Source organism: Pteropus alecto, unplaced genomic scaffold, assembly GCF_000325575.1.
Source record: "Pteropus alecto unplaced genomic scaffold, ASM32557v1 scaffold78, whole genome shotgun sequence".
Lineage (NCBI taxonomy): Eukaryota > Metazoa > Chordata > Mammalia > Chiroptera > Pteropodidae > Pteropus > Pteropus alecto.
Window position 1 is genome coordinate 750,047 of NW_006443124.1, and position 26,141 is coordinate 776,187.

The window sequence follows — 26,141 nt, forward strand, 5'->3', positions numbered from 1 at the left end:
GACGGTGGCCTTGACATAATCCTATGAGAGAGTTACTGATCTTATTCTTCATTTACAGATGAGAAAACTGAGGCACAGAAACATTACTTGGTCAAGTTCACACAGTAAGTGGCTGAGGTGAGATTCTAACCCAATTCTAAGTCTTAAGCCCACGAGCCAAACACTTCCACCACACTGTCCACCAGCATTTCTTGCACTGTCCCATGCAAATGAATCATCTGAGGTTCTTGCTAAATGCAGATCTGACTCAGGAGGAGGGCTAGGGTAGGACCTGGGCCTCTGTGTTTCTAACAAGCTCCAAGCACTGCCTGTGCTGCTGGTCCTCGATTCACGGTTTAGAAGAAGATTCTAAAGAACATTCTCCCCTCACAGGCATTTTAAACCATTTTTTATCTCCGTGTTCATTTTTCTCTATCTATATTCAAATGTCCTTTTCCTAATTAAAAGTGCGTTTATCCACGTCCCATTCACAATAGTCTTCGATCTTTATTCGACCTGTATTTCTGTATGTGAGCCACTGTCACCCTCAAACTACCTTTGAACCCCACACTCTTCTCCATCAGCTGAACAACTAGTATTTTGAGCTGCCACAAGAGGATGCTGCCTGCTAAGCATGCACAGGTTCAGCCGCTGACTTTGCAGAGCTGTGAAATTGTACGACTACACAAAGATGTTATTAAAAATGGATGGGAATTGGAAAAAAAAATGTGGGTAGTGACCAGAAGTACAGGTCTCGAACGTAACACACCTGAAATAACAATAGACATTATTGAGCACGTCAAAATGAAATAAAAACTATTTGGCCTTAGTGGAGGCTTTATGGCAAAGAAAAACAAGAATAAAGAACTTGTCCGATTCCAGGAAATAGATCAAGTATTACTTCTAAAGAGAAGTTATTATTGGATATTTTGTACTTATTCATTGTACTTTGAACAGATTTCTGCCTCATCTTCCCGGTAGGGTCACCTCAACACACACCCAGGCAAAAAAGTCTTAGGCCACTGCGTTACACATTACACAGTAAGAAAGTGGATTCGTTTGTGATGGAATCTAGTAGAATCCCATTCAAAATTACATAATGTATATAATTTATTTGTCAATATGCATAAAGAGATATGCGGAAGAGTTGTTCACCAAACTATTAAATTATTTTTATAGTTAGCATAGCAAGCAGGGCAGCTGTTGAGAGGACCCCCCGATGAGATGTCTGGATTCTAGTCAGTATCAGAGGAGAAATAACCACTTCATATCAGAAACACAGACAGCGCCTATTACACCCATTTCTACCACTCACCAGGCTGACCCCATGCCTCCCTATAACTCATTGCCTAGCGTTACAGTTATTGGAAAGAAATGCTATTTTGGAGGCAGACTGATGCTTTAGAGCTCAAGCACCAAAGCCAGACTGCTTGGGTTCAAATTCCAGGCCTAGCACTTACTAGTCATGTGACCTTGAATCGGTTACTCCATGCGATGGAATGCTCAAGACTGACTGAGAAGAGATCTTGAAATAGCCATGTGAAGAACTCAAGGACTTACTATGATTCAATTATCCATGTAATCCCTGTGCCCACATAACAAGAAATACAAAAGACTGTAGCAAGATTTAATACCAGTTCCGTTATCCCCAGTGTCATTGGGCATGTATGGGGAAGGATGGCTCTTTCTAAAAATTAATCGCTAAGGCTGGTTCTGAGTAAAGAATATACCCAAGGCTGATGGGAATGGCCTGGTTTAGACAGTGACGTGACATCCTGAGGACACCACTTCCTCCCCAGTCTATACCCTGTCCCATGCAAACATAAGAGAACACCCAACAGCCATTTTAAAGATGTAGATAACAGAGTCACTTATGATTATATGAAAAGGCAAATTTATAATAGCATCTAGTACGATCTTATCAAAATTATATGCATGTACAAAGTGTATTTGAAAATGCATGTAGAGAGATATCTGGGAAGTATCACAGCTCACCTTCCCCATGCAGCCCTCCAGGAACTCTCTCACCCGAACTTTCAAACCCTTTCTAAATTCCATTTGTGATTATACACCCTAGACTTTCAAGGAGATACCGCGAGGGCCTCGGAACACAGGTCCACAACTCCATCCGACACTGCTCCCCTTTTGTCTAGCTCCCCTTTTGTCTGTTGCAGACATTGAGCTTCTGCCTAAGATTTTGTCTGCAGAAAGATCATCCACAAAAGTGTGAACACCATCGGCCATAACACTCAGCATTTGCTTCGCTTTTCCAGTGGTTTAGTCTTATGTAACATCACGGATGATCTCTTCACCAAAGCACGTGCTGTCTCCCCAGATAGCAGCTCCAGAGACCTGATGGGCCCTTAGTCCCACTTCCTTGACTTTCCCACAATTTCTACAATGGTTTCATAGATTCTCGTTAAATGATTGAAGAGTTCTTCGATGAGGACATCTAACTTTAGTGGAAGTTCTCAGACTCTAACCAGCGCCCCAGAGAGTTCCGTCAAGGTCTGGGACTCATCAGTCTACCAATTCCCATCGGCACCTCTCATGACACCCGACATCCTGTTTTACATGATTTCCACCACAAAGGCACATCCTTGTCCAAAGCAGTTTCTAAACTTTCAATAACCGTTCTTCAAATGCCATTTGATACTAATTAACTGTCAAAATACAGGCTTAGGCTCAAAAGTAAAGTAGCTACATGGGCCTGGCCTAGACCTGAGCACAAGACATGGAAGAATGAAGGGCTGTGCTGTCCACCGCTATTTCAATTTAAATAATGAAAATTCCATAAAATTGAAAATTCAGTCCCTCGATTGTCCTACCCACACTCCAAGTGCTCAGTAGACACATGTGGCTAGAGCTCTACTGGATAACGTTGAGAGGAAGGCCACCGAGTTTACCATTTCATAGTTTCCTGAAGAACACTAACCTGGTAGGGTGCTATGATCCTGGCTAAATTAATCTGCATTCTAAACCCCCTGCCTTACATATTAGGCTATTAATATTATGACTCTCCAAGACTCAGCTCTAGCATCAGATAGATCGGAGTTTGAATCCCGGCTCTGTCACTTATTAGCAATGTGGCCGCGAGCAAATTACTTAACTTTGAATCTGTTTCTTCACTTGATAAACGGGAATAATAGAACTCCCTGGTATTGTCATGAGAATGAAATAATAAATGTAAAATTTACAAAGTGCCTCTGGAATTAGCATTCATTTCAACAAATGGACGTTATAGTAATTATTATTTTTTCAAGTGCAGAGTAGTTCTATTCTTCTTTGTTTAGTCTGGCGTTTCCCAAATTCACTGCTGCCAAACTATTTTAGGATACCTGGAAGACAGTAGGATACCCCCCCAAAGAGGTCGGTGGCCTTAATCCTGGGAAGCTGAGACTGTTTTACCCCACATGACAAGAGGAACTTGGCAGGTGTGATTAAGAGAAAGATCTTGAGATGGGGAGATTATCCTGGATTAGCCAGTGGACCCAGTGTCATCGCGAGGGTCCTTTAAAAGAGCGAGAGTGGGAAAAGGGGATGTGTGATGGAAGCAGAGATCAGAAAGAAAGAGGGGAAGAGGGCGTGCTGCTGGCTTTGCAGACGGAGGAGAGGCCAGGAGCCAAGGAATGCGGGAAGCCTCTAAAACCTAGAAAAAGCAGTGAAATGGATTCTCTCCTCATGCTCCCAGAAGAAATGTGGCCGGGCTGACTCCTTGACTTTAGGACTCTTGATCCCCAGGACTGTAAAATGATTTGTGTTGTTTTAAGCAACTAAGACGGTGATGAAATAGAAATAGAAAACAAATACAATAGAAGACTACTCCAGAATGCCTGAAACAACTCTCAAGACACTGAAGTCCTGTCAGAGGCTGATCTGGTGGGAAGAGCCGGAAGCAGAAGCAGAAATCCGAGGTCTCGGTTTAGCACTTGGCCAGTTTTGTAACTACCAGCAAGTCTAAACCTCTGGGAAGTTTCAATTTCTCCTACAAAATGATGACGTTATCACTTCCACTAATTTTTAAAACATTTTTATGAAGGTGAAAATTATAGATATACTTTATGAGAATAACTCAGACTTGCATATTTCAACTTCTCAATTACAACTACCTAGCAAAGGTGTAAAATAATGGATGAGGTCGTCTTAGAAGAAAACTTCGAGAATTTCCTTAACTTTCCGCATGGCTTTGTTGAAATGAGGAGCTGAAAAGTGTTAAAAAAATTTTTTTTGTTTTAATGAACTCAGCAGAAAAGTGGTTGACAAATGTTTTTTTGTACCCAGGTTGAAATATTTGCAGCCTTCCTTCCCCTCCATCCAAACATCTTCTCTTTCAAAGAGTCAGAGTATGACATTTTATGATTGGGGAATGATTTAAAACAATTTTTTAAACTTGTTTTTCTCCCCAAAATAAATAAGCATGCAAAGCAAAACCTGTACACCGCAAGAGCTGCCTCTCACATTTGAAAAAGGAAGGCAAAGTCTGGGACAAAGGGATGGCAACATTCTTTCTTAACATGCCATAAAGAAATCAGATTCACGTCGTATCTTTGAACACTGCATGCACGTTCCTTTCCCTCTGCATCCAACCCTGGGATGTCTGAAGCACCTGAGAAGATGCCCCGCCACCTGCTGGATCTGGCAGTCGTGGAACCTGCTCTAGTCGGTGCTAGAGAGAGAGCAACGCATCTCTGCTGGCCACTCAGGATATGCAAGAACGTGAAAAAGATTAAATACCCAAAACCACTGAACTGCATGCTTTAAATGGGCGAATTGTATGGTATCTGAATAATATCTCGATATTTTTTTAAAAGACTGAAAAAAATTTACAAGGTGAGCATAGCAATGGAATTTTAGTTTTTTTAACAACTAGATTTTTTTCTTTAAATGATGGGACCCACAGCAGACGACAGCCTACAGGAACAAAGCAGCTGTAGCCAAGGATGGCTTATGTCCAAAGCAGGGTTTTAACCTTGCTGGGCCTACATACTTTAGTCCTTGCTGAAAAGGCTCTTCCCCTAGTAAAATGTGCCCCTACAAAATAGCAACTTGGGCCTCCTTCATCATCGTAAAACCAATCCCTGAGAGAGAGAGAGCTCTCAAGGGTCTTTTTGAACTGGACCTCTCATCTCATTATAATTGAAATCATAGCTACCATTATAATGTGCATTATAACGATGTCAAATGCAAACAAATTCTTGCAAAAGAAAAAAAAAAGAGGTAAAGGGAAACACATCACATGTCAACCGCAGCTGTGTTTTGGTAGGACCATGAGTGATTTTTTTTCCAGGGAAGTTGAAAGTTGTACACAAGCTGGAACGAGGCAGCTACCTCCTCTTACCATCCTTTTGCTTTCCAAAGAGCCTTCGCGTCTATGTTCCAAATTTTATCCTCCATGAAATCAAACATAAGTTACAACTGAAGCAAAAAAAGAAAAAAAGAAAAGAAAAAAACCTGGCAAAAGAAAGTGCAGACCATCTGCAGAACAAAAACCATCAACCTGGCAGCTGAGACTCCCGGATCCCAGCTTGTGCTTTCCTACCAAGAAACCAGTAACCAAGGACAAGCCACTTATACTTTCTGAGCATCTGTCGCCACACCTGGGAAGCAAAGGTTTGACCCAGACAACCCAAAAAGGCCCCTTTCAGACCTAACAGTCTCACTTTTTAAAAAACAGGTTCAGATCACCTGACTCGCAGTCTGTGGCATTTGAAATAGATAGGATGGCCATCAAGCCTGGAAACATACACGGATGCATAATAAATGAGTATTGATATTAAATAACAGGACAAAATAATGATCTATGTTTGCAGACTTGATGACCACTTTGTGACGAACAGCACAATCCACCTTCTTCCATCATCTTCCCTACAGCGGACTTAAGAGCTACCGAACCAACAGCACAAACGAGGCTGGGGACAGGGACGGGGCTTCGGTCTTGTAGGGGTGGCCACTCAGATCCAGCCAGATCTACTTAACACTTACCTTAGAGATGGACTGTCATTCAGCTTCCACTTGCAGCCTAGAACGACGCTCCGAGACACCAGACACGAAATAACAGGACACGTCACTCAGGAAGGCTCCGCGGCAAAAGATGCCCCACGAAACACGACAGAAGTAGTCCAACGACAAGCACGGCCGGAGGGCCGGAGGCTCAACAAAGCAAGGCCATGGGCGAAGAAGGGGACAGCAACCGCGCATCACGACCTTTCACCAACATTGGGAGTGAGAGTGAGAAATGGTAGAGCAGTTGCAATGAAGACTGACTTATCTACTGCCCGTGCAGATGGAGCTGAGCATGCTCAATAAGCTAATAAACCGCAGCTGGTCAGCGAAGCCCACCTGATCCACTCTGCCTCTCCCCGAGCTTCACCTGCAGTGTTCAGAGCCTGGAAACCTGGAGGTCGAAGGTGAGCTTAACTCTCAGGGACCTGGAATAAGCCATGCTAACATCTCTGATGAGAAGCAGCTGTCTTCTGGTGTGTTTAACACAAGGATGCTGAACACATGGCAGTGAAGAGCTCCGAAAGGCTCTGGTGGAGATGGGCAGGTAAGTGTGTGGGTGTCTCAGCTGAGACTTCGCTTCTGCAGGAAGCCTTTGCCCAACTCTTCTCACCGACTCTCGGTTGGCTCCGGTGTCCCTTGTTCAGGCATCATCAGCTGGTCCTCTTGCATCACAGTCATAGAACGTTCTTGGTTGTTCATCTCTCCAACTAGATCGTAGCTCCTCAAAGAAGGGGACTCTACTTCGTTGCGTTCTCAGGGGCTGGCATCGTGCTTGGCACAGAGGGGAAGGAGCTGGGAGCTTAGTACTCTGGTGCCAAAGGGCTCAACACATGTTGTCGGACTGAACTATACCAATTTCACGATTGCAGTGCTTCAAGAACAGTCAGTGTCCCACAGCTTCCTTAGTGGGGTAGGATAGCAGACTGCTTCTGAACCCCAGCTCTGGAACCCCAGCTCTTGGGTCAGACCCATGGGAACCTCTATCCCAGCTCTGTCATTTACGAGCTGTGTGACCTACAGACCACGGGCAAGTTTTTTCACCCTTCCATGCCTCACAGTCGCCATCTTTAGAAGGAACAATAACAGTCCTCGCTCCAGTTCTCGTGAGGATTCAGTGCATGGAACGTTAGTACACAGGTTGGCACTTAGAACCCACCCAATACACACACCTAGGTGGAAACATTTGGAATCAACTTTTACCCTTAGATGTTTTATTGCGCTTCACTTTATTGTGCTACACAGATGTCACTTTTTTTTTTTATAAATCGAAGGCAAGACCCTCTACCAGCAAAAAGATTACAACTCACTTCATTGCAATGCTCACCTTATTGCAGCCTGGAACAGAACTCACAATGTCTCTGAGGTCTGCCTGTATCATTCACTGGCACTGAGCTATAGGATAAGCTTTGCCCAGCCCTGGTAAGAGATCACACTGAGCTCTGCTTTTATCAGAAGCCACTTAAAAGCTTGGCCACCAATGTGCTTTGTCAGGGTTCTTTTGAAGATTAAGCTGCCTGAGGTCCCTTGCAACTTAATAAAGAAAAAAAAAACAGATGTCTACGGCTCAGATTTTGTTGTTTTATTAGTGCTTCTGAGTTTCTAGGGCTACCCCTTGGCATCATCACTATGGGTGTTGTCATTGTTAGGAAAAGCAGTCTGAGACCCAGCTGAGACATTTGAGGTGATGGTTACAGAGTGTAGAAACAGAGAGAGGCCTCGTTGAAAGCCCATTTCCAAGGTGGGGAAAGCCGGCATCAGAGGCAGCGAATTCTGAGTTCCAGCATTCTGGGTCTCTCTCTCTCTACTGCCCTCATATCCTCCTTCCCCACCTAGGACTGTCTTTGGCATGGTCTTTCTAAGCCACAGTCTCTCCCTGGTTCCCTAATTTTTTTTTTTTTTCAATCACAGTCTCAGAGTAGAATATCCCAGCTACTGGAGGCTACTCAGCTTTTTAAGAGCAAAGAAATCTGCATTTTACCTGCTCCAAACTTGCAGGCTCGAGCTGCCCAAGTGACTCTGGTGCGTGCTTAAGTTTCAAGAACTCCGTGGTTCAGATGTAGTGTTTACTGAATTATGGACCACAGTCAAGATTTTAGAAACAGCTGGTCGATAATAATTGCCTTGACTGACTCTAGGGACCCCCCAGGGATATAACCCACTTACATGCATGTCCTCCCCATTGATCATTTATGAGCAGATTTCACTGCGCAGAGCTGATGCTTGGATGTTAGACTTGCTAATGAGCAGCCACCATGTGCCCCCGCTGCCTGCCATCCAGGGCAGTCGCAGTATATTGAATGCAGCAGAGAGAGCTTAGCAGTCACCGTTCTTCCACATCCCTCTCAGAAAACAAGGGGAGGGTCCAGAGTGTCATTTGACGCCGACGACAACGTATTTATTTCCTCCACCAAAGAGCCAAGCAAAAAGACAAAAAGAAGCTAACTTCTGTAAGGAGGAGCTGGATGGAAAAGGTGATGCTGGCAGCCGCCTTTGCAGACTCCAACTCCAGCACCATGAATGTGTCCTTCGCTCACCTCCATTTTGCCGGAGGATACCTGCCCTCCGACTCCAAGGACTGGAGGACCATAGTCCCAGCTTTGTTGGTAGCTGTCTGCCTGGTGGGCTTCGTGGGGAACCTGTGTGTGATTGGCATCCTTCTTCACAGTGCTTGGAAACGAAAGCCGTCCCTGATCCACTCCCTGATTCTGAACCTCAGCCTGGCCGACCTCTGTCTCTTGCTGTTTTCTGCACCTGTCCGCGCTACAGCATACTCCAGAGCTGCTTGGGATCTAGGCTGGTTTGTCTGCAAGTCTTCTGACTGGTTCATCCATACGTGCATGGCAGCCAAGAGCCTAACGATTGTTGCGGTGGCCAAAGTGTGCTTCATGTATGCAAGCAACCCGGCCAAGCAAGTGAGTATCCACAACTGCACCATCCGGTCCGTGCTGGCGGCCATCTGGGTGGTGGCTAGCCTGCTACCCCTGCCGGAATGGTTCTTTAGCACCATCAGGCTTCACGCGGGAGTGGAAATGTGCCTCGTGGAGGTACCAGCTGTGGCCGAAAAGTTCATGTCAGTGTTTGGTAAGCTCTATCCTCTCCTGGTATTTTGCATTCCATTACTCTTTGCCTGTTTTTATTTCTGGAGAGCTTATGGCCAATGTCAAAAACGAGGAACTAAGACTCAGAATCTTAGAAACCAGATGCGCTCAAAGCAACTCACGGTGATGTTGCTGAGCATTGCCATCACCTCTGCCGTCCTGTGGCTCCCTGAATGGATAGCTTGGCTGTGGATGTGGCATCTGAAGGCCGGAGGCCTGGCCCCACCACAAGGTTTTATAGCCCTCTCTCAAGTCCTCATGTTTTCCATCTCTTCAGCAAATCCTCTCATTTTTCTAGTGATGTCAGAGGAGTTCAAAGAAGGCTTGAAAGGCTTATGGAAATGGATGATAACCAAAAACCATCCAGCCTCCTCAGAGTCTCGAGGACCACCAGCCGGTAACTTAGAGGTCCTCCCTGACCATGTTCCCTCTCCAGAATCCCCAACATCCGTACCAGAGAAAGAGAAGGCTGGCTCTCCTTCCTCTGGCAAAGAGAAAACCGAGCAGGCAGCAATTCTCGTCCTTCCCGACGTAGAGCAGTTTTGGCATGAGAGGGACACAGTCTCTTGTGTACAAGACGATGACCCTACCCCCTGGGAACATGGAGATCAAGAGACAGGAGACTGTGATAAATGATCAAGTTTCAAAGCAAAACAAATTGCGATGATTGTTCTTTACTTGTACTGCTGCTTATCAATATTGCTGACTTTACTATATGTAAAAAAACAAAACAAAAAGGATAGAATTATTACCATTAGGAATTACAAAAATGTCTGTATTTTCAAAATGTGCAATTTGGTAAGTAGAACACCATGTCATGTTTCATAATTATCACCTGGCTGTCCAAAAAACTGTTGTATGTTTCTATAATTACAAAGCCCAGCTACTTTGTCATTTGTTCACAATAGCTTTTATTTGGGTACGCTTTAGAAGCAGCCCTGGACTGGCTGGAGCAGAGGTTATCTATCAGAAGCCGGACCCCTTTACCTTTAGTTTCTTTCTGCACTTGCTAGCCCTAGCTTCACCTATCAAACTTTATTTCACATTAACCAGAGCTCGAAATCTACATCCACTTGAGGTGTTTAACACGCTAATGAATAAATCTTAATGAGTTATCTTCTTTTGCTTAAAATAAGTAAATTTACTTAATGAAAATCTATACAGAATTTTCAAGACTGAAGGTTGCAGAGTAAGGAACATTACCTTATTCCAATTCTGAACTAATTTCAAATTACGGCTTATTCTGGCTAAGTAAATTGAAACTGCTTAATACTAAAACCTGCTTCACTGATCTTTTTGAATGCCACTGCAGAGTCTTCATTTTCTAAGTCTAAGGATTTTAGCATCTTAGTAGAACATTCTATACTGATATAGAGAAAGAAGTTAAAACTACCCTTCTTTCCCTTTGCAATTATCTACTTTTCCAAAATGCAGGAGAAAGTTAGTCTTCTACAAGCTGAAATCAATCTGTTCCCCCCAACATCTCCTGTCTCTCAAGATAAGCTACAAGCTCTGGCTAATGATGTATTAATTATTAATGGCAATCATCAAATACAAAAAGGGGGATAGAACCCTGACTACTTTTTAAAATGCCTCAGGGTTTTTAAGTTATAGATGACCAAAAGTAACAAAACAAAAAAAAAAATTAGTACAGAAGAGAGAAAATTCAGTGCACGCAAGACAGGGATTTGGCTAAGAGAAGAAAACAAAACGCACAAGGGCAATGCAAAAAGAAAAGCAATAAAATTAAAATTCGTGTTCCCAAATATATCACCAGTGTAACCTGAATAACAGGCAATAACTTCATTTTACATCAAGGTAAAGCATCTCCAATAAAAAATGATTATGATACATTTCTTCCCTTATTCAATATAATAACATTTGCCCATGGTTCTTGATTACTTGTAATGGAACTCGGGGGGTATTTTCACTGAAGGATTCTCTCAAGAAAAAACTGCCTGTAAAGCAAACAAGAATTTGAAATAGAAAAAATTTGCTGTGGGTAGAATTTTTTTAAAAAAAAGTTTGGTCTGTGGATTTTTTGGTTTTGTTTTTACAAATGGTCACGGTTTGCTTTTTAAACACGAGATAGGGCTGTTTTCTTTTTACTTGGTTCATGACAATTTTTATTTTAAGGCTCGCAGGTCACATAAAGTACAAGTATCCAAAGTATTGTTTTTGTGATATAATTATACAAAAAGATTACCTTTAAAATTGTCTGTGAACTATTTAAAAATTTTTATGTACATTATATATAGTAAATGTAAGATGTAAGATTCCAGTGCTGGATATTTTAACTTGTAAACAAATAAAAACAATCATATTTCACTTCAGATAGTTTTGGAGATTTAAAGCTGTCTTGAATGCTCCTTTCAAAATCATCATTTGACACAGGGGCTTTATGGGGAGGTCAGACCTTAACATAGGTCCCAGGGTAAAAGGAATCATGTATTTTTAAAAGTGTCTGCTGATAAGCACCAAATCAAGATGCAGCTATTAAAACATAGTGTAGGTTACTAAAACTCTTTCTTTCATTAAGAACCTAATACAAAGTCCTGACTTGATCCCTTAAAGAAATCTGCACAGAAGAATCTGATTTGCAACTTAATGAGCAATACCAAATACTTCACAAAAGTAGAAAATTAGATGTCACCAAACCATTTTCTTCACTCTTCTCTACTTTGAGAAACAGAATGTAGCGAGTGAGCAAACAATACTAAGTGAAACTCAAAATAACAAAATAAAGCATTCTAGAAATTTCACCTTTGTAGTAGTCATATTTCTATACTAGTTGTGTTCCTTTTGTTAAACACTTCAGTTGCACTCCTCATAAAACTTAAAAATCATTCAATGAATTTATAAGAATGAACTTCAAAAAATAGAGAAAGGAAAATTGAAAAAAAAAAAAATCCTGTGAACCATTTTACAGGCTCATCTTAGTCAAATAATCAATTCTAGGTTTCTACATAGGGTTGACATAAGTTTTGTGGCACTTAACATACTTAAGCTGAGTACTAGTAAGAGAGAGATGAACATTTGTGTGTGATGCATGTCTGCGTGCATGTAACATACAAATCCAAATCTGTTGGTATTCCCATTTTAGGTTTTGTCACAATCATAGGACACAGGTGTGAAATAACAGAAAATATATTATCCTGTTGACATTTTTCTAAACATTTTATGTATGTGGTACTTTGAAACTAGGAATATATGAAGGGATAAAATAGAAGTATCTTTTAAATTGGGGAGATAAAGCTACAAAGAGCAATCAAGAATCAAAGTAAGTTTCATGACAAGATGTGCATGACATATTGAAAGGATGCCAAAAAAGCACTAATTATCAATCTTAACATAAAAGGCAAAGACAAGAAAACAAACAAAAATAAGTGTCTTGATATGAAGCAATAAGACACTGCCAAGAGACTGAGCACCAAACTAGTTCTTTATAAATCCGTTCCCTTTCATACCGCAAATAATTTAGTATTATAGACAAGCCTTTTAAAATTATGTGATATCCAAGATTTAAAGTCAATTTTCATTGAGCAATTACATTTGCTGCTCCTTTTAAAAAAAAGGTTTAAGTTTTTATAAATTATGTAACAACAATCATATACAATCCACACATATAAAAAAGGTTGGTTTATTGTTGTTCAAATACATAAACTGAACATTCAAACATCTTAAAATTAAACTTTAGAAACAGAAGTTTAACATTCAAACAGGAGTATAGTTTACAGGGAACACCCAGAAGGTAATCTGTTGTCTAATCCAAAATATTGATAAAGATCACTTAATGGTGAATAATATGTGTTTAACCAGCAGTCCTATCCAGGCCCACATGTTAGTTATGACCGTGGTTCCATACCTGAGAAGAAATTACTAAATAAATCTTCTCTTAGGCTAACAACAAGACTTGGCCTATAATTCAGAGGGGATAATCAAAGCACATAAGTGAACAAATAAAACTAAAGTGTTCTTTAGAGACGAAGGTAAAAGTATATCCATTATAATAATCTTAACCTCTGGAAGATAAGAATTCAATTTTCAGTGTTTTCTTTTACCCGCTTTAAAAAACAAAATCAAAACAAAACAAACCCCAGCTTAAGTTTCTTGGAGTCTGTGGTATTTCTATCTTGCAAGTTCAAACCACAAATGCTCTTATGTCTTGCATGTATAACACTGCTAGAAAGAACGTCACCAAAAGTCACTGACTTCCACATCTCATAAAAGGATGATTTTTAGCTTCAAGATTTTAGATTTACTAGAGACAGCCTATATTTGAGTATGTATGTCAGTCATGCCACACAAAGAAAAGCATAAATATTTCCAAAGTGTTCTCTTTTCAGCAACTGTTCACAAATGCTTCTCCTTCTGTTCATCAGATGGTTTTGCAATAGTTTGACTAATGCACATACATGTAAAAACCTGAAAATTGGCTCATGCAAGCATTTTGAATTAATAGATACCCCTGTGGAAGAGTATGCAGAATTATTTTGTTGATCGTCTCGTGGGCTCTGACGCTGTGGGAGGTGGGGGTGGACCGCGGCGATCCAGGTCATCCACATACGCCACGATCAGTTTACGCCTTTCCTCTGGCACACAGTCTAGCACTAGATACCGTTTGTCGTTCTGCAAAATTTTTTCTACATCTTTCAGGTGCTGATCAGATTCCTGGATTAACTTTTTAGATCTGAAATAAGAAAAGAAGTCCAAAAATTACTGACTGCTGTTCACAGGTCTTTCAGAAATGAGCTGGAAATGTCCATCTAGTTCCTAATTGTGTTTCCATTTTTTTTTTAAGAAAAATTTCACTGCAGTGGTCACCTTTGTAAGTTGCCTCAGCAAAGACTCCAAGGACTGAAAGGGCCTCAGAAGCTGAATTACCCTCCCGCCCCTACTGGTGGTCCCTCCAGATCAGGGCTGAGGGTGGGTGGATAAATCTTGCCCGTGCTGTACCTGTTCTGTGGATGAACAGAGGACTTCAGTCTGCAGGGCTGCCAATCCCAGCATCTTTCACAAGCTTTCACTTTCACATCTTTCACTAAATTAACTATAAAAATGTAGAAAGAAGTCTTACTTCACATCTAATTTAAAAGCCCAAGCTGATGCAAAACATTAAGGATCCTGACCAAAAAAATCCAATGACAAAATACCTAAAAACCACACCCTCAGCACTATCTAGCCTCCCGTGCGCATACCCTTCATTAAGATGTTTCAGAATTTTCTCTTAAAGGAAGAAAAGCTGGAGCACGAAACAACAACGGTTTCCTGCACACTGACTGCCAAGCAAAGTAAAGGCGTTGTCCTGCTGACAAACCGGTGGGGACCGCTGATTTACAGAGAGGGCTTGTTTTAAAGCTCTCACTTTATCACTTAAAATTTGTATTTAAAAGTATCCAGCAAACTGCTTTCCTCTGAGAAAAAAAAAGTTCTCGCTGAGCTTAAATAAGATAATTTCAAGCTCCAGAATAGTTTAACAACACTTAACGGTCTTCAGAGGATGCAAAGATAATTGACAGTGAAGGATTATAAAAAAAGTCTCTTCATGAAATACGATTCTCATATAGTTGGGGGTACTCCTAAAAAAAGCAGTGAAGTAAAAATAAGAATATGTTTAAAAAACTGGATGGGTGGGTAACACAAAATAGGAATTGACATCTGGGCCCTTTCTTAAAAAAAAAAAAAAAAAAAAAAAAAAAACCAGTAGAGATGGGCTGTATTTGGCCTTTGATAAAAGTTGGCTTATTCTTAGAAATTAATAATGTCAACATGTGTGTGAATGCAAAGTATGCTTTGGCCATTAGAGTTAGGACTAGTAAAGACGATGACTGCTGGTATGAAACATTTCATTGCACACACCTATATGTTATAAATTTGGTCTCTTTCAAAAGCGTCCTGAAGTCAGCTTTGGCTGTGATGTATTTGTCTCGGATGTATTCTTCAAACTCTCTTTGTTTTTTCTGCAAAAAGACAATAAGATTAGGAAAAAGAAACCCACCAATTCTAAAATTAATAGCAATTATTTAGTAAACCAGTAATTTGTAAGTTACATCATAAAATAAAAATTCGAAAGAAAAAAGCATAAGGTACTTTTGTGTTCCTAAAAAGGCAGAATCTGCAAGGTACATTTTTAAGACAAAAAGTAAAGAATAAGGAACCATATATACACAGTAGCCAAAACTTGAGGGCTTGCTAGTCACCACACTGTGCATAGAGTTTTCTGAGGATATACCCTTTAAAAGTCCTAACAACCTCAAGTGGTAGACACTCTTAAAAAGTAAAGAAATTAAGGGTTAAATGTGCATTCCCTACAGAGTGTATTTACATCTTAAAGCACAAAGATGCCAACCATAACATTCAGAACTTCAATAAGGTATACTGAAATTTAGTTTTTCTAGTAATAGTTATGATAGGTATAAACTCTTTGGGCTAAAAAAAAAAAAAAAAAAAGACATTATCAATTCTAAACAACCAGAAAAGTTAGAAACTGAGACTAGATCTCTCAGCTATCAGTCTACCACCCTTTCAGCCCAGCCACGTATATCTTGTGGTCTATGCAACTAAAATACAATTTAACAGGGCGTGAGAAAGAGTAGTGTCAGATCTATGGGGTTTTGGACTCTAGACCTAGAGAAAACAACCAGGAAAGGAGAATGATGAGGAGAGAGAAGAGAAAGGCCCAGGGATAAAATGGGACTGTAACCTACGCCTTCCTTGACAGCATTCACTACTTTAGACCCTAAATGAATGTGTCCTACACAGGAGTCAGCGTGTACCACAACAGGGTTCAGCTTCTACAAACTTCACACATCTGAGGGTCCTCTACTCCAGAGTCTACTCCTAGAGATCACGTGATGCTGTTCTGCCAGAGCAGCTTTAAGAGTCGGGTGCTTTGAGAGCCTAGTACCAGCTGCCAGCCCAAATATTTGTATCTAGTGGAACCTGACTATACAATAAATAAAAACCATAGTGTCATTAAATCTCTAGGATCCCAAAACACAGATTTAATAGCAAGGATTAAACTTTTAAAGTTTCTATTGTGCTGTCTTGTTAATATATTGTACAAGAAAGAGAATATGAACTTAAATGTCAGATTTATTCTCATATACTTAAAAGTTATTCACTTAAAACCATCGATGTAATTTTGGCCAATATACTTGTGCTCCTGATTAAGCACCCAACTAATACTTATAAACTGACAGGAAATCGCAGACAAAACCCTCTTACCCTGTCACTGGAGGAGAACTTAATGCACCGAGGATCTTCTTTAATAATTTTTTTTACTTCTTTCCACGTGGATGTTAAGGTAATCTTTGAAAAAACAAGTAAATAAAAAACATAAATACAACTCACTTTTACTGAAGGAGTCAAATTGCAGTACATATGGTACATAACATTACACACCGACCTGCAACCTCCTGCAATGCCCCAGCATAACTGGGCTAGTCAGGGACAGGCAAGCAGCTTTCATGCAATTTCTTTTTGTTGGCTTGCCACAAGAGTTATTTTCATGGCCATACTTTCAAGGTGGCCTAAAACAATCACCTGCAAACCCTCTAACATCCAGGGGCAACATCGTAACTTCTGAAGAATCACCAAAAGAGAGCAGATAAACAGGAAAGAAACCTGGACAGGAGTATAAAAACTGCCAAACAAGGGGACCATGGTACCAAATTGAAAATGGAGTAAAAAAGGGAATCTATTAAAGCTATCATTAGGAGGGATCAACGATCACACACAGCTAAGGACATTCTGAATAGCCACAGGAGCGAATATGAATTTCAAACTGCAAAAGGAAATAATTTCTAAGTAAGAATATTATAAACATTTTACTTAAAAAAAAAAAAAAAAAATTATGGAACAAAAGTGTCATAAAACCCATGAATTCCAGTAATGGATCTAAGGGCCATGGCACTAAATATCATATCACTGTTTTAACTTTAGGGAATTATAACAAGGATTTGTGTAGATTACAGTAAGAAAAATGAGATTCTTACTGCAGAAGTTTCATCCAAGAGCTGCCGAAAGTGCTCCCTCTTCTTTTTCGTGAGCGCTTCGATGTGCTCATTAAAGAGCTTCTCCTTTTCCTCTCTTTCCAACAAGGATCCAGACTCCCAGCGGTGATCTTTCCGGAGAGTCCTCCGAGTATCGGACCACGACACATCTGAAGACCGGACCTGAAACAGAGAAACGTATGCATCACCAGACTTATCTTCTCAAATTTCAACAATGATGACACACTTGATAAAAGCAGCTTCTGGTGACTTCACGTTAGTTAAGCGGTCACTGAACATCTGCTTCTTTAAGCCAGAGCTCACGTAAGCTATCAAGCATGGGTGCAGAGGTGGGAAAGGATGAAGAGAGGATATCTCCCATCGACTATGGTCCCAAAGAACTATAATCCTACTTATTCTATTTAACATCTTATCAACGGCTAGAAGAGATGGATACAAATACAACAAGAAATACATTGCCTTATTGTAGGACCAAGTGGCTCACAGAAAAAAAGCACACAACAAATCTTGAGCTGAAATTTCAATTTCAACTACATACTGGAAGTGACACTTCTCAGCATAAGCAAGAATTAACATGGTTAAGAAGAGAAGAGAAAAAAACAGCAAGACAGGTCTGGCTGGTTCACCAACCAGCAGAAAGATATGCTTTGTTGCTGGTAATGGCACAAACAAAAAAGTCACACTGCTGGCAATACTAAGAAATACGGGAGGCTGAAAAGACAAAATGGTAAAAAAAGAAGAAAATATAAAAACATTTATTTAACCAACATTTATTAAGCATCTAAATACATGTCAGGTAAGTACTATGCTTGGCGCTGGGAATACAAAATAACTAAGATGGCTTCCTTCAAAGGGCTCACTTTTTAGTGAAGACAGGCATGAAAGCCAATAATTGCAATAACACATCTCAAGTGCTGCAGAGGTGTACGCTGAGCACAAGGGTGACCAAAGGAACAGTGAGATCAGATCTGCCCAGGAGGGATGGGATCAGCGTCACAGAAGGGAGAGTTGAGTGTGCTTATGAAGAACAAGGAAGTCTGCCACTGTTGGGGGAAGTTTAAAAGCACCCTCGGTGGAGGGATGGCATGAGCAATGGCAGGATGCATTAAATCTAAGTATGGTCCATTAAAGGTTAAGTTCAGCATAGGGCCTAATTAAAGGGCAAGAGAAGAAACCAAGGCAGGTAAGGTAATATGAAGGTGGGGGAGTCAAGGAATGAAGTCTTTCATATTATGCTGAGAGACTGAATTTGAAATGCAGGCAACTGCTAGGAGCAAGGAGGACCTTCACTCTCTGTAAGCACCAGGGAGAGTGGCAAAAATCAGATTTGCCTTTTACAGAGATTTCTGTGACCTCAATAAAAATGAACTTGGGGGGTGGGGGGAGATAGGAAAAGAAATGAGGAACAACTGCAACTGTCCAGAGAATAGATCAGCAAAAGGGGAGAAACCTGAAGACGCAACAGGAATGATGAAAAGAGCCTCACTGAAAGAGAGAAGAGAAACATTAGTACAGACGGTGACAAAGAGAAGTATTATAGCAGAGTGGTCAGGGACATTCACCGCAGGGACGAGACACCCTACATACCTCAACAACCTGGGTAATGCAGAATTTTTCAAAAAGTCCCAGGGTATCTCCTGGGGTCAGTACATCTCTAGTCCTACATCTCACACCACCTACATGGACAATAACTGGTCACCGCAGAGATGACCCCAAATCATCAACAAAAAGGTTAAATTACGTTCAGCACACTCTACTACTATGGCCTGTGAATGTGTAATAATTTAAGATGACTTCCATCGAGACCAATAGAAAAAAAGCTTTGAGACTAAGATTATAAATTTTCATATATATAAACCATCTAACTTCTGAAAAATGTTAAATAACTAGGGTCAACAGGGCTAACACCAAGTACTCAATTTTAAAACTCTTTATAAACAACTTACCATATTGTATCCTTCAGAGCGAGTTAAAGAACACTGAAATGTTCACTGAGGTAATAATGTAATGAATTTCTAACATCCAGTACTTCACAAGTGAAAAAATAAAATAAAAGAGTAATATATACCATGTCAGACAGGAGGGCCTTGAAATTCTGGATCGCTTCTTCTCGTTTGTGCTGCTCTCTCTCTCGATCTATTTCTTTTGTTTGTTCTGACCGAGCCTTCTGAACCTCTCTTTCTCGTTCTCGAAGGCTTGCCTCAATGCGCGCTTGCCTTTCAAGCTCCTTTTCTTTTTCTGAGTCTAAATTCTGTAAAAGTAAAATTACATTATCCTTCCTACCAAGTGCATCAAAATGTTTCCAACAGAATAACTAGTTTGCCAAATACAAAATTTCAAACCTTGTTTTTACCAAGAATATACCAAGATACTAAACCTCATTTGCAAATCAACTACTAGAGATTCTCATATTAAGAACATCAACGGAAAAAATTCCAAATCCCCAAACAGTAGCAAATAACTCAATTAAGGATTTCATTATTCCGTGGTTACAGTACAAGTAAACATGACGGTTACCTTGGCTATTTTTTCAATGTACTGTTTGAAAAGATCTTCTCTCATTGACGAACTATCCACTGCTTTGTAACGGGGATCACTTTCTACTTTGTCTTTTACTTTGCTCCATCGAGACTGACTGTCCAAGTGATGATTAGACAACAGTTCAAAGAAATCTGATTTAATCTGTATTTCAAAACAAGATGAGGAAAACCAATGTGCCATGAGAAATTCCTCATATCTAAATGTTTACAACTTAAAATGTTCACTTACCTTAAAGATGAGAATAATAACTTTAAATGCACTTAGAGTGGAATAAATTTTAGTAAAAGAGAATATCAGAATTGCTCTCATGAGAAACAAAAATCAACACACATCTAGGCTCATTTAAATTCAAGATAAATCATATTCTTCAATGAAATTACTCAAATATAGAAAAAGTTTTATTTTGTATTTATTTTGATCTCAGAACTGCCATGTTCTCATAAGAAATATGAATTTGGATTTATTTTTGGCTAAGATCCAGCTTATAAGCTGATAGTAAAATACTTTAATATCAAGATGGTAAGAATGATTTTTAAAAGTAGATGAATAAAATTTGTTAAAATTAACATAGGAACTTAGAAATAGTTGAGCACAAACAGCAAGTCTTATTCATTACAAACCTGAAACTATACTGTCAAATGTCTAAAATCAAAAAAACAGGGTGAATTTTTATATTTTGGCTTTAAAAAAGAGCAATGTTTGTAACCTTATATTCAAGAAATTATAGAATTTCTATGTAGGCCATAATTAACCATTACTAAAAAAAAACTACATTCAGATTTTCTGTACTTTTTAGCTATTAAACATGTATGCCTTTACCATTATACAGCTCAGAATATGTGTTAATGAAATAATGTACTTAACAACTGAAGTACCAACTTAGTAACATTATACCAAAAGGTATTAAATAATATTAATCCTTTAGTATCAACATATGAAACACTGAGAATCCCTCTCCCAAACTATATGCCATTTTATTAAATAGGGAAGAAAGGGATAAATGAGGTATTTATTTTTATGCACCTTTGAGGACCTGTTTTAAAATTTAGTCTCATCTAAATTATTCTGTACTCCTACCAGGGAAGATACCCAAGGTAGCCAAAGTCATTTCAAAAGAGGATTCTAACTATGTCAAGAACCTCTCCTCTCCACAGAGATTAAACATGGCACCTTCCCACCTGACGAAGAAATGAGAAATTAGGAATGGAATCAGAATTTAAAATGTGTTGGCATAAAATAAATGAATCATTCCTTCTGTCTCTTCCAACCCTCTCATTTCCTCCTATAACCTCATTTCTCCTGGTAGAGGATTAAAAGAGACAATGATGTCCTTTCTGGAAAACACTTGTAAGGTTATAAGAAAGTTTCTATACTAGAAAATTTTTTAAAAGACAAGAGCTAACCAGCTGTGGATTTCTCCACTACTAAACTTGGCTCTTGGCTTTGTTTAGATTAATGAGAAATACTCATAAACCCAGCATTTCCAAACAGTGATGAAGAAACTACTTGTTGTAGTGATATAAAATAAATTTTCATGCACCCTGTCTACTTTGTATCTAACGTGATGAACACCAAATTCCTAATGCACGTGATATCTAGAAGGCAAAATTTATAAAATGTATGTTAAATAAAACATGCAAGCTGTATCAAATAGGAATTTTTCTAAGCTATAGGAATTTATATTAACTTAAAATAATTTTCATATATTAAACACAAAGTCTATAAAGTAAAAATGAGCATACAGTTTTATTTTAAATGTGTGATATACAACCAAAGTAAATTTTCCAAAACTTTCCAAAAATGAAAGTACCTTACTATCCAGGCTGTTTAACAGGGAGAAATAGTCTCCTTAGCTTTATGTACCTTAACAAAAATACTTAAATTGTTCAGAAGGAAATTTGAAAGAGTGAAAAATGCCAATTTCATAAAAAGATTAACTCCACTATGTGCAACTTCAAATATATTGTTCCAAAAAGTAAATAATTTGAACCATATTTTTATAAATATTAGCTATAATAATAAATTATAATTAAAAAACAAAAACTTGAGGGCAGCTACTTTGACAGTCTAGTAAAACAGTTTAAAGGCATTATTTTTTTTAAATATAAAATGGAAAATTATGAGTGAAGACTACATGAAAATGACTGTAGTTTTTAGCTTGAAAACGCCTGCTGAAGAAAAAATAAAGATTTCACTAAGTCAATGTCCTTCACAGGCTTCTGACTCAGCTACTGATTCAACTGGAGAATCAATCACAAGGACAAGGAAAGAAACGCCCAATACACCAGCATGCTACTGGTACCGATCTTACTATTCAATTACACACAGTTAAAATGTGACTAAAAAAATAACGGAACAGACAATATACTTGATATTCAGTGAAAGTCATGAAGAATGTGATAAAACTTCATTAATCAAATACTTCTCAGAATGTGAATAGAAAATATACTATATTTAAACCCTTAAAGATTTCTGCTTTCATGGCCTAGACAGTAATAGATTTTGTAGTCTTTAAATTGGCTGGGAAATTTTCATTTTCTTTTAATTTAGTAATGATACAAAGCCAAACCTATAATTTAGAGAATTAAAATTTTACAATTGAAAGAAAATAAAGCTGAATATGTTAGATTTATTCAGATGTAGTATCTATTTAATTTATTTTAATTAACACATTCTGGGCACAACTCTCATCACTTCATAAGGAAAAGACTAAAAAAAGTAAAGTACCGGAACTTCGGGAGGCTAAAGTCACCACACAGAGATACCAATTCTTTCCTCACTAGGGAATCCCATAATACTTTGCGTATCAGTGATTGACAGCTGTCAGACTGAACTGATTGACAGGCCGCACAGCACAAAACTGTAAAATCTATCCACTTGTTATAAAACAGAATACATAAAATAGTTACATAAAAAAAATGTTTAGGAAAAAAAATTAGTTACAAATGCAAAGAGAAAAACATTTAATTTGTATAAAAGCAATCACACAAATCAGACAATATCAATCATTTATTTACTTGAATTTCTTTAATCGAGTAAGTTATTACTAAAAGTCAAAAGTAGTAAACAATTCATTGATATGTTTCTAATACAATGCATAAAATGTTTAAGTAGCACTCAATTTTGTACATTTCCTCTGAGAAGCATAATCATTTGCAAAAAAAAAAAAAATGTTAATACTGAAATAATTCTGAAAAAATCTACTTCGAGGCCCCCAATAAATCAGGAAATTTCAGACATTTCTGACAAAAATTATTTCACCTAATACTGTTGCTATTTTCAATGAAAGAGGAGGCTTCTTCCCAACAAGAGTGGCATTCTTCTCAAACAACATTTCTTAATAGAATTTGTAATATTTTAACTTTCTGGAATAAGAGGCAATTTTAAATGTCAAGAATGATTAGGCTTCAGAGGTTCTTCTCTATTCACAAAGCACACAGGGAAGCTAAAGAGAGGGGCTGCATGTTTTGATGGTTCACACGCCACTAGTGCCATCTCTCTACCAGCCTGCCTCCCCAGTGGTGAGCTCCTCTCCATTCCCGACACTGCTATCAAATGACATTTGGAATTCATTAATCTTTAATAGCTGACCTTTAATTCTGATAAGCAATAATTTATACGTAAGGTATGTTTACTAAAACATTAGAAAGTCACTAAAATGCTTTTAGAAGGCAAAAGAGATAAAGAAGCTTTTTGAAACTTAAATGTTACCACCTATAAAGAATCTTGAAACCCTAGCAGGCACTTAGCTAGCACCAGTGAACAGAGAGGCCTAACAACCAGTTCTGGGTTTACCCAGCATCTTAGTATTAAATTTAAAGCAAATCTATATAGTTTAGTGAAGCTACTAAAATAAGCATTATGGAAATAAAGTGAGAAAATACACACATATATAATAACAATTATAAAAATTAACTTAAAAGGCTAAACAGTAAATATGGGTCCTTTTACGCTCTTGAATGAGGTTAGTAACACAGCACCAGCTTAGGCCCTACCCATTCACACTCCCATCAATCACAGCACTGGAACTAAAACCACCTTACCTTCTCACCTCTGGTCTTCGAATCTTCTTTCTCTTTCTTCCTTGCAGCTGCCACAAATTCATTAAACAAGGCTTCTCGATCTTTCATCTTTTCAATTGCTTTGAATCGTGAATCTTTAGCATGCTTGGCTGCAAATTCACTAAAAGTAGCTCTGTAACAAAACGGCAAGTGTGCTAACTTTGGTAGAGCTATTTCAGCTTCTAGAAAGGTATAGCAGAAGATACCGTTTTTTCCAGCAAGGATCTGTGCCCAAGGCACACTGAGTCCCAACGTCTACCTAAATAGTGAACAATGAGCTATAGAAAGGAGTGAAAAAGGACTAAAGGGTGAAAATGTGGTTAGATATTTGTATGCTATCAGAACAGTGGTAGGAGGATCCACATATCAGAGTAAAGAATTCGAGTGCTTCAAGAGACTTAATTTCCATCCTAAGATGAGGCTGAGTCCTGCTTCTAGCCATGGTAGAAGAACTCTTATTGAATTAGCTCTCCTTCCATAAGCAACTATAACAGAGGACAAAATACATATGGCAAATGATTGCAAGTAGTGGATAACAGGTAAAGTAAAACAAGTAAGCCCCATTGCCCTCTGCCTCAAGACAATTTCCCAAGGTGCAGAGAGCTAGTGTCCAAGCAGAATACAATGATCCCAGTGAGCTAGAAGCCGCAAAGATCAGTTTGGGTGCTAAAATGCCAAAGAAGTGGTAGAGAAGGTGCCCCAAAAGAATACCACGTAGGGACTCCCCATGAGTCCACAGCCAAGGCCAGCCGTACAAGCTGCTACAGGGTTAAGAGCACAAGAGAGATACTAGAGATTGAGTATTACTGGACAAAAAGACAGTATTAGGACAAGAGTGCCAAAGAACCACAAGGGAGACAAACTGGGAGGCTGAAATCCCTTTCAGTTTCTGAGATCCATACTAACAAAGCACAAAATCAAACCTAAAATTAAGGTGATCAACCAGTAATTGAACTGCCTGCTAAGATAAGAATTCACTCTTCGGAGGAAGGTAAGAGACTCCAGAGGCTCCACCTATTATCCACAATTTCCAATATTCAATTAAAAATCACTAAACATAAAAAGAAACATGTGATCTATACATAAAAAACTTAAAAGCCAATAAAAACCTAACCCAAGATGCCCAGATGTATTTCCAGGTAGACAAATACTTTAAAACTATAATTATAGTGAAAGAATTACAGAAAAATAGGTTCAAAGAATTACAACATGGTCAATGAACAAATAAGAAGTTTGAACAGAGATATTAAAAATATAAAAAAAGAAGCTGGCAGGAAAAATTCACTGAATGGGCTTAATACGAGAGTAAAGAGAGAATAAAGAGTCAACAACTTTAAGTTAAATCAGTAATAACTGTCTAATCGAAAGAGGACATAGAAAAAATACTGCAGGGAGGAGAACAGTCTCAGGGACATGTGAGATAATAACAAACACTTTAATATCTGTGTAATTAGAATCCTAAAAGAGAAAAGAGTGATCAGGGCAGGAAAAAACAAAAAAATTTCCAAATAATGAAAAACATCAATGTATAGATCCAAAAAGCTCAGCAAACACCAAGCAGGCTAAATACAAAGATGGGGCCTATAAGGGCTAGTGAGGGTAGGTATTAAAAAAAAAGTTTCTCCATGAATAAAAGGCATTTACTTACAAAGCTTTCATGTATCTGAATGTATTTTAATATTTGAAGCTTTTTCCTTACATAATAAGAATTTACTCATATTAAACACTCTCACATTTACCATGTTTTTAGAGGGAAAATTAAGCTTATTTTCCCCTTAAAATCTATTTAACTATTTTAATGTAAATTAAACTTACATGTTTAAAACTTATATGTTAAAACAAAGATTACAGACTTTAATTATAAAGAAAAAAAAAATGGCTGGTTAACCTCAAAATTTTAACATCAACTGAAGATTACAAGTGCCACTCACAGCTAACTGTTGCTATTTTTAAGCTTTGCTAACCAATGTCAGATTCTAATAATTTTTTATATGCAATTGATATTACTCACAATATCTAATTTCATTAATTCAACATGTTTTTACAACCGTATACACTGCAAACCTGCTCTGAACAATGGATATGTAACCATAATAAAATTTTACCTAACAAAAGGTAAAATAAAAGTGCATCCCAAAAAAGGGATCACATGATTGTAGTCCATTAAATCTACTTTCTAAGTTAAATTAAGCACCTTGCTTTATAATTTTAGAACAGAAAAATACCATGATTAAAGAATATACCTTTTCAAACATGTAAAATCAATGTGTAAAAGAGAATTAGTTTACTTGTTTATATTACTAATGGGTAAAATAATTTTTTTTTTTTTTACCAGAACAGACTAAAGTTTTAGCATTAGAGTCTAATAGAGATATTTTTATATGACTTATCTCTTAACTCTGAAAGCACTACTTTATAAGACATAGTATTAAGAATCCTTTTTT

At 38.4% G+C, this 26,141-nt stretch overlaps 2 protein-coding genes across 6 annotated transcripts in view; one reads left to right on the forward strand and one right to left on the reverse strand.

Moving 5' to 3' along the window:
• Positions 1–7,232: 7,232 nt before the first annotated feature.
• On the forward strand, positions 7,233–10,371 carry GPR151 (G protein-coupled receptor 151). Its single transcript, XM_006923304.2, has one exon. The coding sequence runs from the start codon at positions 8,445–8,447 to the stop codon at positions 9,714–9,716; it is 1,272 nt and encodes a 423-aa protein (XP_006923366.2). The 5' UTR covers positions 7,233–8,444; the 3' UTR covers positions 9,717–10,371.
• Positions 10,372–12,691: 2,320 nt separating this feature from the next.
• Positions 12,692–26,141, reverse strand: part of TCERG1 (transcription elongation regulator 1) — a 56,925-nt gene continuing 43,475 nt past the window's right edge. For 4 of the 5 annotated variants that reach the window (XM_015598083.2, XM_015598082.2, XM_015598081.2 and 1 more), the window contains 7 exons: positions 23,680–23,830; positions 19,613–19,777; positions 19,164–19,346; positions 17,078–17,257; positions 16,308–16,391; positions 14,940–15,040; positions 12,692–13,770 (listed from right to left, as the gene is read on the reverse strand). In XM_015598083.2, the coding sequence (XP_015453569.1) occupies positions 13,569–13,770; positions 14,940–15,040; positions 16,308–16,391; positions 17,078–17,257; positions 19,164–19,346; positions 19,613–19,777; positions 23,680–23,830 (1,066 nt within the window). In that variant the 3' untranslated portion in view covers positions 12,692–13,568. Of the gene's footprint in view, positions 13,771–14,036; positions 14,131–14,939; positions 15,041–16,307; positions 16,392–17,077; positions 17,258–19,163; positions 19,347–19,612; positions 19,778–23,679; positions 23,831–26,141 lie in introns of all 5 variants that reach the window. The other variant, XR_001517888.2, reaches the window with a different exon arrangement.